Raw genomic sequence first — 15327 nt, 5'->3', positions numbered from 1 at the left:
TAAATGAATAAATAAATAAATATACGTAAACAAATAAATAAATAAAGAGATCGATTGATCAATCAATCAATCAATCAATCAATCAATCTTTGCTGAAAGTATCCAAAACCATGTATTATCCTTAATATACTTGTAGGCCTACATGTATAACTTTCACTAACAAATGGAATGATAAAAGCTTAAAATTCAGATCGCTTGGTGCCCCCCAACAAACAAATAAATAAATAGATAGTCTAGATAAATAATTTCAAACGATAGTTTAGATCGTGAAATATATTCAGGCCGACGCCAAGCGATCATCTGATTGTTAGGCTAGGTTGATAAATAATTTCAAATGATAGTTTAGATCGTGAAATATATTCAGGCCGACGCCAAGCGATCATCTGATTGTGAAGGAAGTTGTCATCATATGTACATCCGGTTGGATATCAACAAAGTCCTCCATTATTCTTCCGTCTCAAAAATAAATTCAATCGGAAAACATCTACTGTGAGATGTGAACTTTTGGATACACCATAGGCTTAATGATAACATTGGAACACAATCGTTTAAAAGAAATTTTTACTGAAGAGACACACACTCACAGACGATGAGCTTCCTTTTGTAAGTTTTTTTTGTTTACTGTTGATTACCTTGTAACTTCTTTGTTTACCTCCTAACTCGACCTGCATTTGATTAGATTACTGGAGCGCAAGGTGTCTGTTGCCTGTTTTAGTAGAGGAAATTGTACGTTCCTGTTACTTGTACTTGTAGTTTCTACCTTTCCTTAGTTTTTGTTCAAAAGGAAAAAAAGTTTGGACCTTCAGTCAGTCTTTCTCTCAATCTAAATCTCGGGTCTCTCGTCTCCCGAGTCAGCCTCGGCCCTCTTCATTGTTGTGTTGTTAGAGCTAGACTAGATCTAGATTTAGATCTATAATTAGATTCTAGATCTAGATTCTAGATTCTAGATCTAGATTAGATATTAGATTCTAATTTGACGTAATAATCAGGGTGTTTTTTCGGTAGTTCCCACCCCCCTTATTTGGGCACTCCTGTACAATTGCGGTCTCGTTAGAAGATCCTAGAACTAGACTAGATCTAGATCTAGATCTAGATTCTAGATCTAGATCTAGATCTAGGTTCTAGATATATATAGATCTAGATGATATAGATCTCTAGATATAGATCTAGATCTGATCTAGATCTAGATATCTATCTAGAAATCTAGATATATAGATTTCTAGATCTAGCACTAAATCACAATGCAAAGACTACTGAGTTGGATATCGATACTGATTGAAGTGTTCGGTGTATCAGTATCGATGTTTTATCAGTAGATCTAGATCTTGCCTACCAAATGAGCAGTCAAATTTCAATTGTATAAAAGGCAAAGGGGGTTTCAGGGGAGCTTGCCCCCTGAATTTGACCATAATTTGATGTTTTACTTTTACAATTAGAATCTAATCTAGATCTAGATCTAGATCTAGGACTAGAATCTAGATCTAGGTATTTTTTTACTTCGAAGTGTATACAGACCCGGTAACCGGGAACAAAGTCACGAAGTATACAGACCCGGTAGGGGAACTCTTTTGTGATTTCGGGAAGTTTCAGCGCCCAGACCCGGTAGAAATCTAGAGAGTGAGTGTGTGTGTGTGTGTGTGTGTGTGTGTGTGAGAGAGAGAGAGAGAGAGAGAGATAGACAAACAGAGAGAGATAGAGAGAGAGAGAGAGAGGTGCTAGCAAAATGTGACATGCCCCAGTTGGCAGGAGGGAACGAGAGAAAGATAGAGTGGGAAATAGGTGGGGACAAAGAAATACAGAGACAAACAAAGAAAAAGAGAAGGCGAACGATACACACACACAGAGAGAGAGAGAGAGAGAGAGGGGGGGGGCAGAGAAATAGAGAGGGTGACTGCTCGATTGAAATTATGACATTGTTCTTTACTTCAAATCGTGATTCCTCCAACTCCAAAACATCCGCAATCTTCATTTAGATCTAGATCTAGGCTAGCCGCGAAACTAGATCAAAGATTTATGTCTGCCTAGATCTAGATCTAGACCATAAATCTAGAAGAACCTAGATCTACCCTGAGCCAAGAGGGCGCTGAAACTCTTCGAAATCACAAAAGAGTTCCCCTACCGGGTCTGTATACTTTGTGACTTTGTTCCCGGTTACCGGGTCTGTATACACTCCCTTTTTACTTTCCCTTCTGTCTCACACTCAGCTACCAGTTGTCTATTTTCTATTAGATAGCGTCAATTGCCACAGAGTGACGCAGTGGCAATTGACAAAAATTGACTTTCTGTCAATTGCCACCGAGTGAAGCGGTGTCAAGTCTGAAAACAACACCATCTTTAGCATTGTACAAATAAATGTGTGTCTAATGGGTCAATTTGTTCTCAACTAATTTCATTGGACGAGCATCTAGTCTAGAGCTACGGTACCAACTTGGCGTGTTTTCAATGAGACGTAGGCCTAGATCTAGGCTAGCCTTAGCCTACATTTTGGTGTAGAATCAACACAGGCAATTCTAGAAGTAGAAGGTCACAAACACACAAACTGAAGCAGAAATTCACGTTATATCAGGGAACCTAAATCGAGGGACGGGAGTCAGGAAAAGACACACACACACACACACACACACACACACACACACACACACACACACACAGACGGGGATTTTCCCACAGACGGACAGAGAGGCGAACACACAACACCGAGCACTCGAGCACAATAAGCTAGATCTACCCACCAACGCAAAAGAGCTCCAATTTACTCGGTGGCAATTGACAAAAAGTCAATTTTTGTCAATTGCCACCGCGTCACTCGGTGGCAATTGACACTACCTTTCTACTAGATCTAGATCTAAATATTGATGCGCTGAACACGAATATCAATTTCATTTCCGTCGCAAATTAATAGTTATTGAAATATTTGATTGTTTTTAACCGAGATAGACATGCTTTGGACCAATCGGGGGGGGGGCTGCCCCACTGGTGTAAAAGCAAATCTGGGGGGTTACAGGGGGCATGCCCACCTGTTTTTACCCATAGTTTCAATATCTTACAGTTAGATTTGAAATTGTCTTGAAAATAATTGATTTGCGACAGTTTTTAGTGGCTTTATGTGTGATCTGCAGCAAACAGTACTGCCGTTTGACCCCTGAAACAGTGCGTCTGTGTGTGGGAGTGAAAGTAAAAATTTACCTACAATTAGGTTTAATTGGCTATCCTTCCATAGGCCTATCGGCACGCGCATCAAAAAGTAATCGTTTAGAACCAGAAGTAATTGTTGGTAGGGTCAAAATGAGTATCTCTAAACGGGACTGCAATTGTACAGGAGTGCCCTATTTGAGCTTAGAATCTAAACCTACATCTACATCGAGATTTAAAAGTTTGATTCGCGGTGAGCCCATATATCAAACCTAACAACTGCAAAACATCAAATTATGGTAAAATTCAGGGGGATGCCCCCCTGAAACCCCCCACCATATTTTTATTGGGTCAGGAGGGCATGATATTCATGGCGAAAACACACGTTTCCAGGCCCGCTCACTGTACACCAACAGTACATGCTGAGTGACCCCGGTGGCCTGCCCGGAACGTTAGACATAATTGGTTGCTGATAAGATTCGCATCTCAGCACAGAGGCAGGACAAGAGTTAAGATCACATGTTTAATTCCGATGTGCGTTTTTCAGGGTTAGGGTCAGGGTGGGTTAGGGACCAAAGCAAAACAAAGAATCTACCTGAGGCTATGAAATATAATATGCGCATCGGAATTAAACGCCGGAATCTTAACAATCGCCGTTCTGTCTTTAGTCTTAGAAGTTAGTTTAATACTTGATTTTTTAAAAAGCCTTCTACATTACTTTTCATTTAACTTTTGCTGAGAGGATTTCTTGGTTTGGTGAAGAAATTGTTCGATGGTGTATAATTAGTAATTAGTATGGAGGTGAAAGTTATGGAATAGGAATTGGTAGATGTAGCTGATAACTTAGATCTACTGACTTTCAACTTTGAATAATTCTGGCATGTTTTATGTAATTTAAGCTATTTTGCATGGACATGATTGAATTTGAGAAGTTTCCCAACTGCAACGGAAAGACTTCCGTAATGAACGACAACCCCAACAAACACACAGAAGAGACCTAACCCTTAGAAGGACTTCCGTAATGAGCAACCACCCCAACAAACACAATAAAGAAGAGACCTAGATCTAACCCTAACCCTGACCCAACCCCTACCCCTACCCTACCATTACCTCTACCCCTACCCCTACCCCTACCCCTACCTAACCCTGCCCTTACCCCGAACCCTAACTCATACCTTCTATTCTACTCCTGTTTTATAGTGGTGGCTCGTTACGGAAGTCTTCCCTGATCCAACCCCTTAACCTACCCCTGTCCTTACTCAGTTACTCATACCCCTACTTAAACCCTCCGCATATATATAATTCCAAAAGAATGTGAATTATGAAATTTGCAGACAAATTTATTTAAGGGCTGGTGGAACACCTAAGGTCTATTTTGGCTATTACTATTACAAGGCCTAGAGTGCCCATATTGGCTGTGGGACATTGTGTGTTATTGGGGATTTGAAATCAAAAGTTCAAAAAGTATATTGTGAATCGGTTGCTATGGAAATAGCAGCCATATTGGATTTTGTATACCTTTTTCTATCCCATTTTATTCCCTTATTTATTAACTAATTCACTTCTAATTTGGCATGCCAACAGTAAATTTATGTCTCTTAAATTTGGCTTGTTGAATTTTAGATATATGCTTTAGTTTTTATTTTATGACTCTTACAATTGAGTTATTATTAACGAAGTGACTATTTCTGCGAACATTCTGAGAAATATTGCTGATCTTTATTTCTCCAAACGGTTTCTGGCTTCCGGTCTCGTGATTTTTTGCCTATTTGCGAGAGTTCGACGCCAACTTTCATTCTGCCATTCTGCGAGGTGTGGGAAGGAGCAAATTTTTGGGTCTGGATCTATTTCAATTTTCAAGAGCTAGTCTAGAGATTTTAAGATGAGTGTAAAAACGTGAAAAAGAAAGGTTTCACAACAGAATGAAATCAAAATTAGAACAGCCCATAAACAGCCACAAAAATTAACAAATAAGAGCGTGTGTCCACCTGTCCGAAGAAGATTGGCTGTTTTAACACTAAATGTGCGCAATTTAAAAAAAGTACAGGATATTACATATGTAAATTATGGAATCACACAAAAGGGGCCTGCCAGTGTCAGTACATGTAATCGGTTTTGGTGTAACGCTCTAACCAGGCGCGGTTTGTCCATAGAGCACGGTCGTGCAGTACCGCCCAAAATGTTTTAATGTTCTATGACGTAAAGCACCCTCAATGATAAAAATAAAAGACGCCAGAAACAAACACTAGCCAAATATTTTATCAAAACAAGGCCCTCGCTGGCGCTGTAACTGACATTTCTATTCTATAGCGCCATAAAACATCTACTATGCCATACCTAAGTTCATTCGCTGTATCTAAACATAACAGGATAGTCAACAGTGGAAACCTGACCTATAAATCGCTCTTTGGGATAACCCATGCGATGACGACACTTGTAGATAGTTTGGCGCTACATTAATATTAATAAGACGGCACATCTCAAATGTGCTCCTGCCGAATAGCGCCGAAACATAGCACACAGTAGGCAATCTACAAATAAATGCCATAGAACTGTGCGCTATTCCATGCCAAAATTATGTGGGCCCCGGAGCAATCTAGTGGAGTGCGGAGTGCTCAAGTGAATTGTGATTGGTTCATTGTCTTGTCGCTATTTTAAGTGACTCTGTGACCGTGAACCTGAGGGAGGTGAACGTGACATACTGAAGTCGCCGTCCTATGAGTTGTGCTTTTGAACGGTTTTGTAGTGGAGTGGTGAAATGTATTACTTGAGTGTTCAGTTCTAATATGCAGGATGAATGAAATTGACGTTTAGCTAACAAACAGATTTAGTTCTAGAAGTCAAAGCCACAAGTAAAAAGAATGAAAATAAAAGCACAAGGTCTTCCTTCACCAAGCCAAAGATCCTAAAATTATACACCATCCCATTTACTCTGCCCTTGATTATCTTCAGCCTAAGATAGCTTAAAAATTGTGCACGCCCACTTTTTAGACCCACGAGCCGCCCCTGGCTCTAACATAACACATTTAAATCTATGGTATTTTTTTTCTTTCCCTCCCGTCTCACACTTAGCTACCAGTTGTCCCCATTTCCTACTAAATATTGATGTGCTGAACATGAATATCAACTTCATTTCCGTCGCAAATTAATAGTTTTTGAAATATTTTTATCTGTTCTTAATCAAGATAGACGTGCTTTGGATCAATCTGGGGGTTCCAGGGGGGCCTGCTCCCCTGGGGTAAAAGAAAATCGGGGGGGGGGGGGGGGGCATGCCCCCTGTTTTAACCCATAATTTGATATTTTACTGTTAGATTTGAAATTTTCTTGAAAATAGATTTGCTACAGTTTTAGTGGACTTTATGTGTGATCTGCAGCAAACAGCACTGCAGTTTGACCCCAGAAGCAGTGCATCTGTGTGTGGGAGCGAAAATAAAAATTTACCACAACCCCCCCCCCCCCCCCCCCCCCTTCCCCCAACAACAAAAAAATAATAGAAAAACAACAAATCAGAACAATAACAAGAAAAAAAATTACACACCAACGAAATAAAACACCACAAAGAGGGAAAAATAAAAGAGGAACAGCAATACAAATCGTATATAACTAACGTATTCAACAAATCAACATGGCAACAACAAGTGAGAAAGAGACAAAGTGAAGCTAAGTGAACTTTCTTTCAAAAGTAAAGAGGTTTGGTTTCTTCTTTTTTTTTTTTTCGGGGACCAAAAAATCGAGCCACGATTGATTGGTCCCGGCTGCGACAAACGCAGATGCTAGATCTATGTGTCGTTATTAATAACCCTCCATAGATCTAGATCTAGCACACAAGTGAACACAACTCAGCATCCTTCATAGGCAACACGTCATATCTGTAGCGAAAAACTGTTTGGAACTGTAGCATTTCTTTATATATATAAATATTTACTGCGGACATTTTAAGGACCGATTGAACCATATTGAATACGAACAATCTTTGGTAGGCCTATAATACAATTATAGATCTATATAATATTATATCTCCGAAATTTGCGGGAAAGGATGTGATTTCAGAGTGTTCGGAGAAATAGTGCCCAGCTTTATTTTCCCGAACGTTCAGAGAAATAGTGCCAGCCTATTATTAGTCGGATGCCGTGGACAGCTGCTTAAGAAAAGAACAGGCAGGATTCCGCAAAGAAAGAAGATGCACAGATCAGATATTTGCCCTCCGCAACATAATAGAACAGTGCACGAAATGGCAGAGACAACTTTATGTCAACTTCGTTGATTTTGAAAAAGCGTTCGACAGTGTGCATAGAGAAAGTCTTTGGTACATTCTACGATTCTATGGAATCCTTTGCAAGATAGTTGAGGTCATCAAGAGCTTCTACCAAAACTTCAAGCGCGTTGTTGGAAACAGTACAACGGCTTTTGAGGTAAAGACAGGAGTTAGACAAGGATGCAACTTGTCAGCAATTCTGTTCAACCTTGCAATTGACTGGGTCATGAGGAAAACAACAGGATACATCAAGAGGCATACGGTGGACCCTCTTCTCCTCCCTCGAGGATCTTGATTTTGCCCACGACCTTGCACTACTCTCCCATACCAACCAGCACGCTGGAAAAAACAAACCGACTCCACAAATACGGGCGCCAGATTGGGTTAAGAATAAGCCTGAAAAAGACAAGTGATGACACTGAATGTAGGCTCCCCAACGCTGATTAGGGTTAACATCGCAGACCTGCCTATAACAGACATATTTACCTACCTAGGCAGCATAATCAAAACTGACGGCGGCACAAAGGAAGACATCATGAACAGACTAGGCAAGGCAAGATAACACAGAAGCATGATCAACATCTGGAAGTCAGGACAGTTTACTATCCACACTCCTATATATGGAGCTGAATGCTGGAGGATGACTGATCATGACCGTGCCAAGCCTTCTTCCTTTCATACAACCAGCTTACACCAAATCCTCCGAATTTTCTGGCCCAACAAGATTTCCAACGCAGATATGTTACGAAAATGTAGGGAAGAGGACATGACCACCATTATAAAAAGGAGAAGATGTAGATGGATTGGATATGTTCTGAGAAGAGAACCAGACTCTATTGTGAAGACTGCCCTCCACTGGACACCCAAAGGACATCGCGAGAGGGGCAGACCCAAAGTGACCTGGAGATGCACAGTAGAGTCTGAAATGAAGTCCTGAAACCAATCATGGGGGATGTTGACTAAGATGGCCCAAAACAGATGGAGCTGGAGATCCTTTATTGCTGCCCTGAACACCAGATGGCGTAACGGGTAGTAAGTAAGTAACAATTGGGTTGTTGCAAAAAAAGTGAAAAAATGAAAAGTTCATGCTGTCTTAGCCCACATAATTACTGCAGTAGTCTCTGTCTAAGATCCCGGTGCTCGGGAGCAAGGAAATGCGGGATCTTAGGCGAACCGGGATCTTAACCGACGAACTCAGGGAAGAATCTATGGTGACCCATGCTCAGGGTTGGTGATTTTTTTGATTTTTTAAATAAAAAAAAAAAACAAAGATTTCTTTGATTTAAATCAAGATTTTAAAAATTTAAATTGGATTAAAAAAAAAATTTTTTTTGGGGGGGTAATTATGCATAGATAAACTTGCATTTTATTACAGTGTGTGTGTGCGCGCACGCTTGTGTTTGTCTAAAAAGAAATAGAAAATGCTAATTTCAATTATGAAAAAAAAAAGTAAATTGCTGTATTATTTTACTACTTACAATGACAGGGGGGAAAGCAGACTTTTAAGCATGATTATTTTAGTCTACTAAACCTTATATCTGTTTTATAAAACCAAGGAAAGGAATTCTGAATGTTTAAAGATATAAAAACAGAATACATTTTTTAAAGTGATTTAAATCATCACTGAGTTTTATTTTTAAAATCAAGTTGATTAAAAATTTTTTTTAATCAACTGATTTAAATCAACCCAACCCTGGTTTTCAATTATGGAAAAAAAGTAAATTGAGAACTGTATTACAATAAATAGGGTGGAAAGCAGACTTTTAAGCATGATTATATTAGTCTACTAAACCGTATATATCTGTTTAATAAAACCAAGGAAAGGAATTCTGAATGTTTAAATGTCATGTAAAAACTGAATACATTTTCTTAAAGTGATTTAAATCACTGATTTTTATTTTAAAAATCAAGTTGATTAAAATAAAAAAAATCAACTGATTTAAATCAACCTGATTTCAATCAACCCAACCCTGTTTCTCATACATTTTCCATGTATGCCAATCTTGTCTTTTAGCTTACTTCTGCAATAAACTTTGACCTGATTTAAATCAACCCAGCTCTCATTTCAATTATGGAAAAAAAAGTATAAATTGAATACTATATTATTTTACAGTGGAAGGGCAGACTTTTAAGCATGATTATATTAGTCTACTAAACCTTATATCTGTTTTATGAAACCAAGGAAAGGAATTCTGAATGTTGAAATATGTAAAAACTGAATAAAAATAATTTATTAAAAAAGTGATTTAAATCACTGATTTTTATTTAAAAAATCAAGTTGATTTAAATTTAAAAAATCAACTGATTTAAATCAACCCAACCCTGCCCATGCTATGGCTCACAATCGGTAAAATGGTCTCCCTCCACTCGAAAATGAACTGACGTAACCCTTTGGTGGGTTTATGACATGGCGAGCAAAGAGTGGTTAACATTGATGACCTATCACGGTGCATAGTGGGATGAGGCGTGCCATTTTCACTTATTATCCTATCATGAGTCTCAAAATCTACGCTTATCCATTTGCCCCTCCCCCTTACCTGTCGAAAGTTTATAGCTTTCCATCTCTGACCGAGTTCCCCCCTCCCCCCACCACCTTTGTTGTTACACACCATATTACGCTGTGAACTCACCAATTAAAATTCAGTCTGTCTCGCAAATTCGGGAGTAGAGACAACTTCTGCAATGGTCAGGGAAGAGTTCACAGTTCAATGTGATCCCGCCTGGAGCGAACGTGTAGGCCCTACCCACCCAGCAAGTGATGTTTAGGGGGAGAGCTCAGGTGTGAGTGCGATGTTCGGGAAAAACAAACGTGTCGGTCAGTCCACACCTCGGTGTGATCCCGTCTGGGGCAAACATTGTATTGCTTCATCGAGCTTTACAACATGCATATGATCACATTCACGATAGTGGCTGATCTTTGATGCGACGGACAGTTTATTGATCTCAACTTTTCGCTCTTGGTTGATCAGCTGTCTCGCCCGGGTTTTTGTTCCACAAATTATGATCTGAAATGCGGGATCTTAGCTGAATGTAGACCCTCGGAGTGAATCAGAGCGGGATCTTAGGTGTGGCTTTTGTATAGTAAAATTTATGTTTTCTTAAAACAGCGGGATCTTAAGCGAACCGGAATCGTACGTTGTGGGATGTTAAGCGGATACTAGTATATATTAATAAAAAATTCAACAAGCCAAAATTTAGAACTAGGTGTTGTTGGTATCCTGTGAAAGTTGCATTGAAATTGAACAAGAAACAGAGCAGAAAAATGGGATGTGTGAAAAAATAGAATTGTGAGAAAACAGCCGATAACGATAAGACAAGGCTGGAAAACATAGCTTATAGGGTGTAGCAAGGCTTACTTACTTACATTTCTGGATATTGTTCAGGAAATGTCTGGGTACTATAATATGTAATGACGCCAGTTTGCATAATTTGACCCCATAACACGATTTCTAGATGCCCCACCAGCCCTTATACTCCTTGCTACTAGAACTGTTGAACAGAGCTCCCCAAATAGTGAATCAATAGATCTAACTTCTATATTTACAGTCGAACCTGCCGTAACGGAAACCTGTCTTAACGGAATCCCCCCTCTCCCCCCTTGATATATTCCTCTTCAATTACCTGTATAAAACGTAAATCTGTCCAACACGGAAACGGAGAGAAAAATCCACTCCCTTCCGAGGGTTTTACCTGTCTAAGACGCAAAAAGCTCTGCCCGCTCAGCCCTGATTTGAAACAAAACTAGCAAGTTTGGTGGGGGACTCTCGTGGCCTAGAGGTTAAGGTGTTGGCCTCTCTTTCAAAGGTCCCGGGTTCGATTCCGGGTAGCGAATTCTCTAAAATTGTCTCCTTTCACATCCTTGCCTGATCTCTAACAATGTTCTGTTGTCTACTTTTATTTCCACTTTCTGCCCCCACCCCCTCACCTCCTTTGCACCCTCCTCTGGGCTCCTGACTCTTTCTGCAGCCTTTCTACTGCTACTCCTTGGCTCCTCCTAACTGCTGTCTTTCTGCCACATCCCTGATCTTCTGGTAGGAAAGATCTACACCTAGCCTTCTCGGACAATGGCGAAAAATCTCGGAGGGCCCGTGTGCAAATTGCGCACGTTAAAGATCCCTTGGTGGTCTAAAACCGATAAGAGTAGGCTTCGGCCGCCACCCGGGTAAAAATTCAAAATTTCCCACCAACTGAAAATATTAGGAGTGTCCCGCGCGCTCATATGACCTATGCAGTTGCGAGCGCCGTAAAACACTTTACAAAAACAAAAAAACAAACAAGTTTGGTTCCGCCGGCTCTAAACTTAACGCCATGCTGCCGGGCGAGGAAGGGGAGTAGGGGTGCAATTTGAGGATAGATGTTACCCCATGTATGTGAACCCTGAGCCATGAAGATGGTCAGGGTAGTGTGGGTGTGAAATCTCACGAGTGCCAGTGAAAGTGCTCCAGTAGCTAGCCACTATGGAAACTTTCCTGGGTAGTCAGAGGCCAGAGGTGTGAAATTAGCTTGACCAATGCCTGCCGCCCTATTCGTATGGCCAGCTGAGAAAAGGGTTCCTCAAATTGTTACATGGCAGTGAGGGGTGGCATTGGTTGACTGCTTGTTACACCAATTTTTGGGCATATGGAGTTATTGGTTATAATCTCAAAACTTGTTCATTTGTTTTGCTTATTTATGAAAAAGTATCTACCTATCTTGAATAGAAGAAGTTGAGATGTAAATTGTGTTTGAAGGAGGTGGGGGTTGCCTAGTGTCAGAGGTAAAAAATATATGAGAAAACGGTTGCCAAAGTTTGGTCACTTCCAATACTTGAGTGTCCTTGGAAACTGCAAGTTTCTCTTTTATGTGGGTGTGCCTTTGATGAATGTTTCTTATGTAAAATCTACACAGAAATGTGTTTTAAAATTTACTTAAGAGCTACTGGCGTTTGTCGCTTGTCACTTTGTTGTTTGAAGACATGAATATAGTATGATTATGATTGTCAACTGGTCCTATTTCGATTAAGCATAGACAAAGGCCAGAGTGATAATCAGGAAACAAACCAGTAAGAGCAGCTATGTGTAAGAACATATTTTGTCTTCTGATGACCCGGTTATAACTTATTTGGTGAGATCACTGTAACATTATCCTTTTGCTACCTCAGCCTGAAAAAATGTTGAAGTAATAGTAATTTCATATTAAATTTCTTTCTTTATACTCAGAACCTGTTATTGTTTTATGAGCATTTTACTTAATGTCCTGTGGTATATTTTTGAAAAATTTTTCAGTGGAAGTCGCAGTAACAAAACTTTCAAGCCAAAGAAAAATATCCCTGAGGGTACACATCAATATGACTTGATGAAACATGCAGCAGTCACCTTAGGTAGTGGAAATTTGAGACAGGCTGTGTCGTTACCTGAAGGAGAAGATCTCAATGAATGGGTGGCCGTCAACAGTAAGTAATATTGAGAACAATAGTATTATTTTGCTGATTTTGTGTTCAGTTATTGCACAGTATTTTTTTGTCTTGTAAAAGCATTTTAAAATGTTCTTCCAAATATTTTCAGTGCCTTTTGCCACTTGCTTCTGAAGTGTAGTGTTAAGTGGTAAAGTGGCACGAAGTCTACCTCTTTTCACCTTTTCAAAACTGGAGTTAGGCTGCAAATCCAGGGCAATAAATGGATATTTGTAATTTGGAATCGTAGCCACAATTTCCATGGATGTAATCCCATAACTCAAACTTAAATTTTGTTGTTTGAACCCTTCAACTAATGCCATGCAGTAGGAGTAGGGTCGCAAGGTTTGCTGCAGTTGCTTTACTTAGAAGTGTTATGAATGTGGGGTTGCAGGGGAAGATGTTGACTCCTTAATCTCTCAAGGTAACGTTGAGTTATTTCACAGTTTGATGTTACACATGTTACATTCTCATTGTAAGTGCGAATGTAAAGTGTTCCAAAAAATGGAATGTTTCTAGAACTACCATATTACTTTGTTGCTTTATTTCAGTCATGCGTATAACTATGAAGTATTGCGTGTTCCAGAAGAAATATGTTCTATTCTTCTACAAATTGTTGAATACAAATTACCAGCTTTACATTTTTACACCTTTTCCTGATCAAATATCAAAATAGGGAGGTCAAATGCAGCAAAGAAAGCTCAAATATTAAAATAAGTCAAATTAATTCAACATAGAGAATTCAAATTCAACACACTGGAATACGTAAGCAAATGTCTGCTCAAGTGTAATCACAAGAGAACTCAAATGTAACACTAGGGAAATCAAATTCGTCATTCATTGTCAGTTCAAATGCTGCACAGGAAAGTTCAAATTCAACAATACGAAAAACTAGGAAGCTATGACGTAACCATCGTCTCCATGTCAGGGGAAGCTACCCTGTCTCTTAGCTACGTTCGTTGTTTACTGTTCACCTTTCTCGCTTTCAATACTCACCGTCTGCTCTCTGGATCTAGATCTACACCTTTTCCGGATTAAATATCAAAAAGCAAGTTCAAATGCAGCAATGAAAGTTCAAATATGTCTCTTAGCTACATCATCATGTTAAGCATGCCTGACCAAAAATCAAATAATGCAAAAAGTCAGTCTTGAAGATTAATAGAGAATACCGGAAGGCCTATGCGGGAGACTTTCTGTGAGGTGACATTTACATAATGCTCACTAAACAGTTGCAAATCAACCGAAATACTGCATATAGTACTGTACGCCGAGCAATCGGAACTGATGACGTTGTTGAAAAGAGATTTGGGAAAGTAACCATGGAAATAAAAGATGAGCAGGTTTCGATAGCCGAAAGCCACCCAGATTACTCTTTCAACAAAATAAAAGCAGGTTTTCAAATGGCTCTACCTTCCTCATCTTGCATTTGTTGCTGCGGCTACTTTGAACAGATTGTGAGAGAGAGGGGGGTGGGATGGGTGAAGATAGACACAGAGAGAAATACAGAGAGAGAAAGAGGGAGACAGAGAGATACAGACAGACAGACAAATAGACAGACAGATAGACAGAGAGAGAGAGAGAGAGAGAGAGAGAGAGAGAGAGAGAGAGAGAGAGAGAGAGAAGGGGGGATCTACTACTACTTGTATCTGACCTGCAAGCAGTTCATAAAGTCGTAGAACTGGCCGTACGTGAAGTGGCCCCAGTGGGTGGCCACCGGGTGTATCCGGTGCCCCATACTGTTGTAAAGAATGCGGGCGTCAGCCAGACCCATCATTATGACGTGACTGTTGTTGGGCAGCGTTGCATGCTGTTACGTGGTTGGATAAAATCGTCATAGTTATGATTGTGTCACAAAAGACCTCAGTCAAACCGTGTGTCTTCCATTTATTAGTTTTATTATAACTACAACTATAAAAAAACAGAGAAATGCCCAAACTCTCCCATACATACAAATCCAACCAGTAACATCAAATTAAGTAACATCTCGTTCTCATCCTGTCTAACTGGGTGTATTGATTGTCAAAGGAAAATAGAATTATCAAGTCGCAACATGGAAAAGCAGTACTGATTAACATACTTCCTGAGTGTTAATCCACGAGAAATATAGTTCCAGACACACTGTTTGCCCCCAATTAAAGTAATTTTAGTCCCCCTCCCCTCCCTTTCCCTCTTCCACCCTATTTCGGATTGTACTTGAACTAATAAGTACATCCGGGGTCCTCATATTTGGGTGGACGTGGCGTCGTGCGGGAAAGACGATTTTAATTTATTTCAATAATGGGGGGCAAGGAAAGGAGCAGAGAAATGAAGAAGTTCATTGTTCATTGTTTCAGGAAGCAACATCCCTGCATTCCGGACATGTCCATTGATGTTCTGTTGCTCTCTCCAAAATGTCGCTGAGGGTCTTTCCACTGATTGTGCCCGTGCACATCTGGTTGAACGTTCTTCTGTTCTTTCCTGCAAGGATGCCAGATTTTCCGCTTCCTTTTTGTATTCCCAAAAGCATCAT

The 15327-nt window shown here is 39.9% G+C and overlaps 1 protein-coding gene across 1 annotated transcript in view; it reads left to right on the top strand.

The window, feature by feature from the left end:
• The first annotated feature begins 362 nt into the window (after window positions 1–362).
• The window catches only part of LOC101861190 (MOB kinase activator 1B), a 23777-nt gene continuing 8812 nt past the window's right edge, over window positions 363–15327 (top strand). Inside the window, exons 1-2 of the mRNA XM_005092922.3 lie at window positions 363–603; window positions 12652–12818. Of these exons, the coding sequence (XP_005092979.1) occupies window positions 590–603; window positions 12652–12818 (181 nt within the window). The 5' untranslated portion in view covers window positions 363–589. The remainder of the gene's footprint in view (window positions 604–12651; window positions 12819–15327) is intronic.

This window comes from Aplysia californica, unplaced genomic scaffold (genome assembly GCF_000002075.1).
Source record: "Aplysia californica isolate F4 #8 unplaced genomic scaffold, AplCal3.0 scaffold00055, whole genome shotgun sequence".
Lineage (NCBI taxonomy): Eukaryota > Metazoa > Mollusca > Gastropoda > Aplysiida > Aplysiidae > Aplysia > Aplysia californica.
Note: the sequence above shows the minus strand (reverse complement) of the source record. Positions and strands in the feature narration are given on the sequence as shown.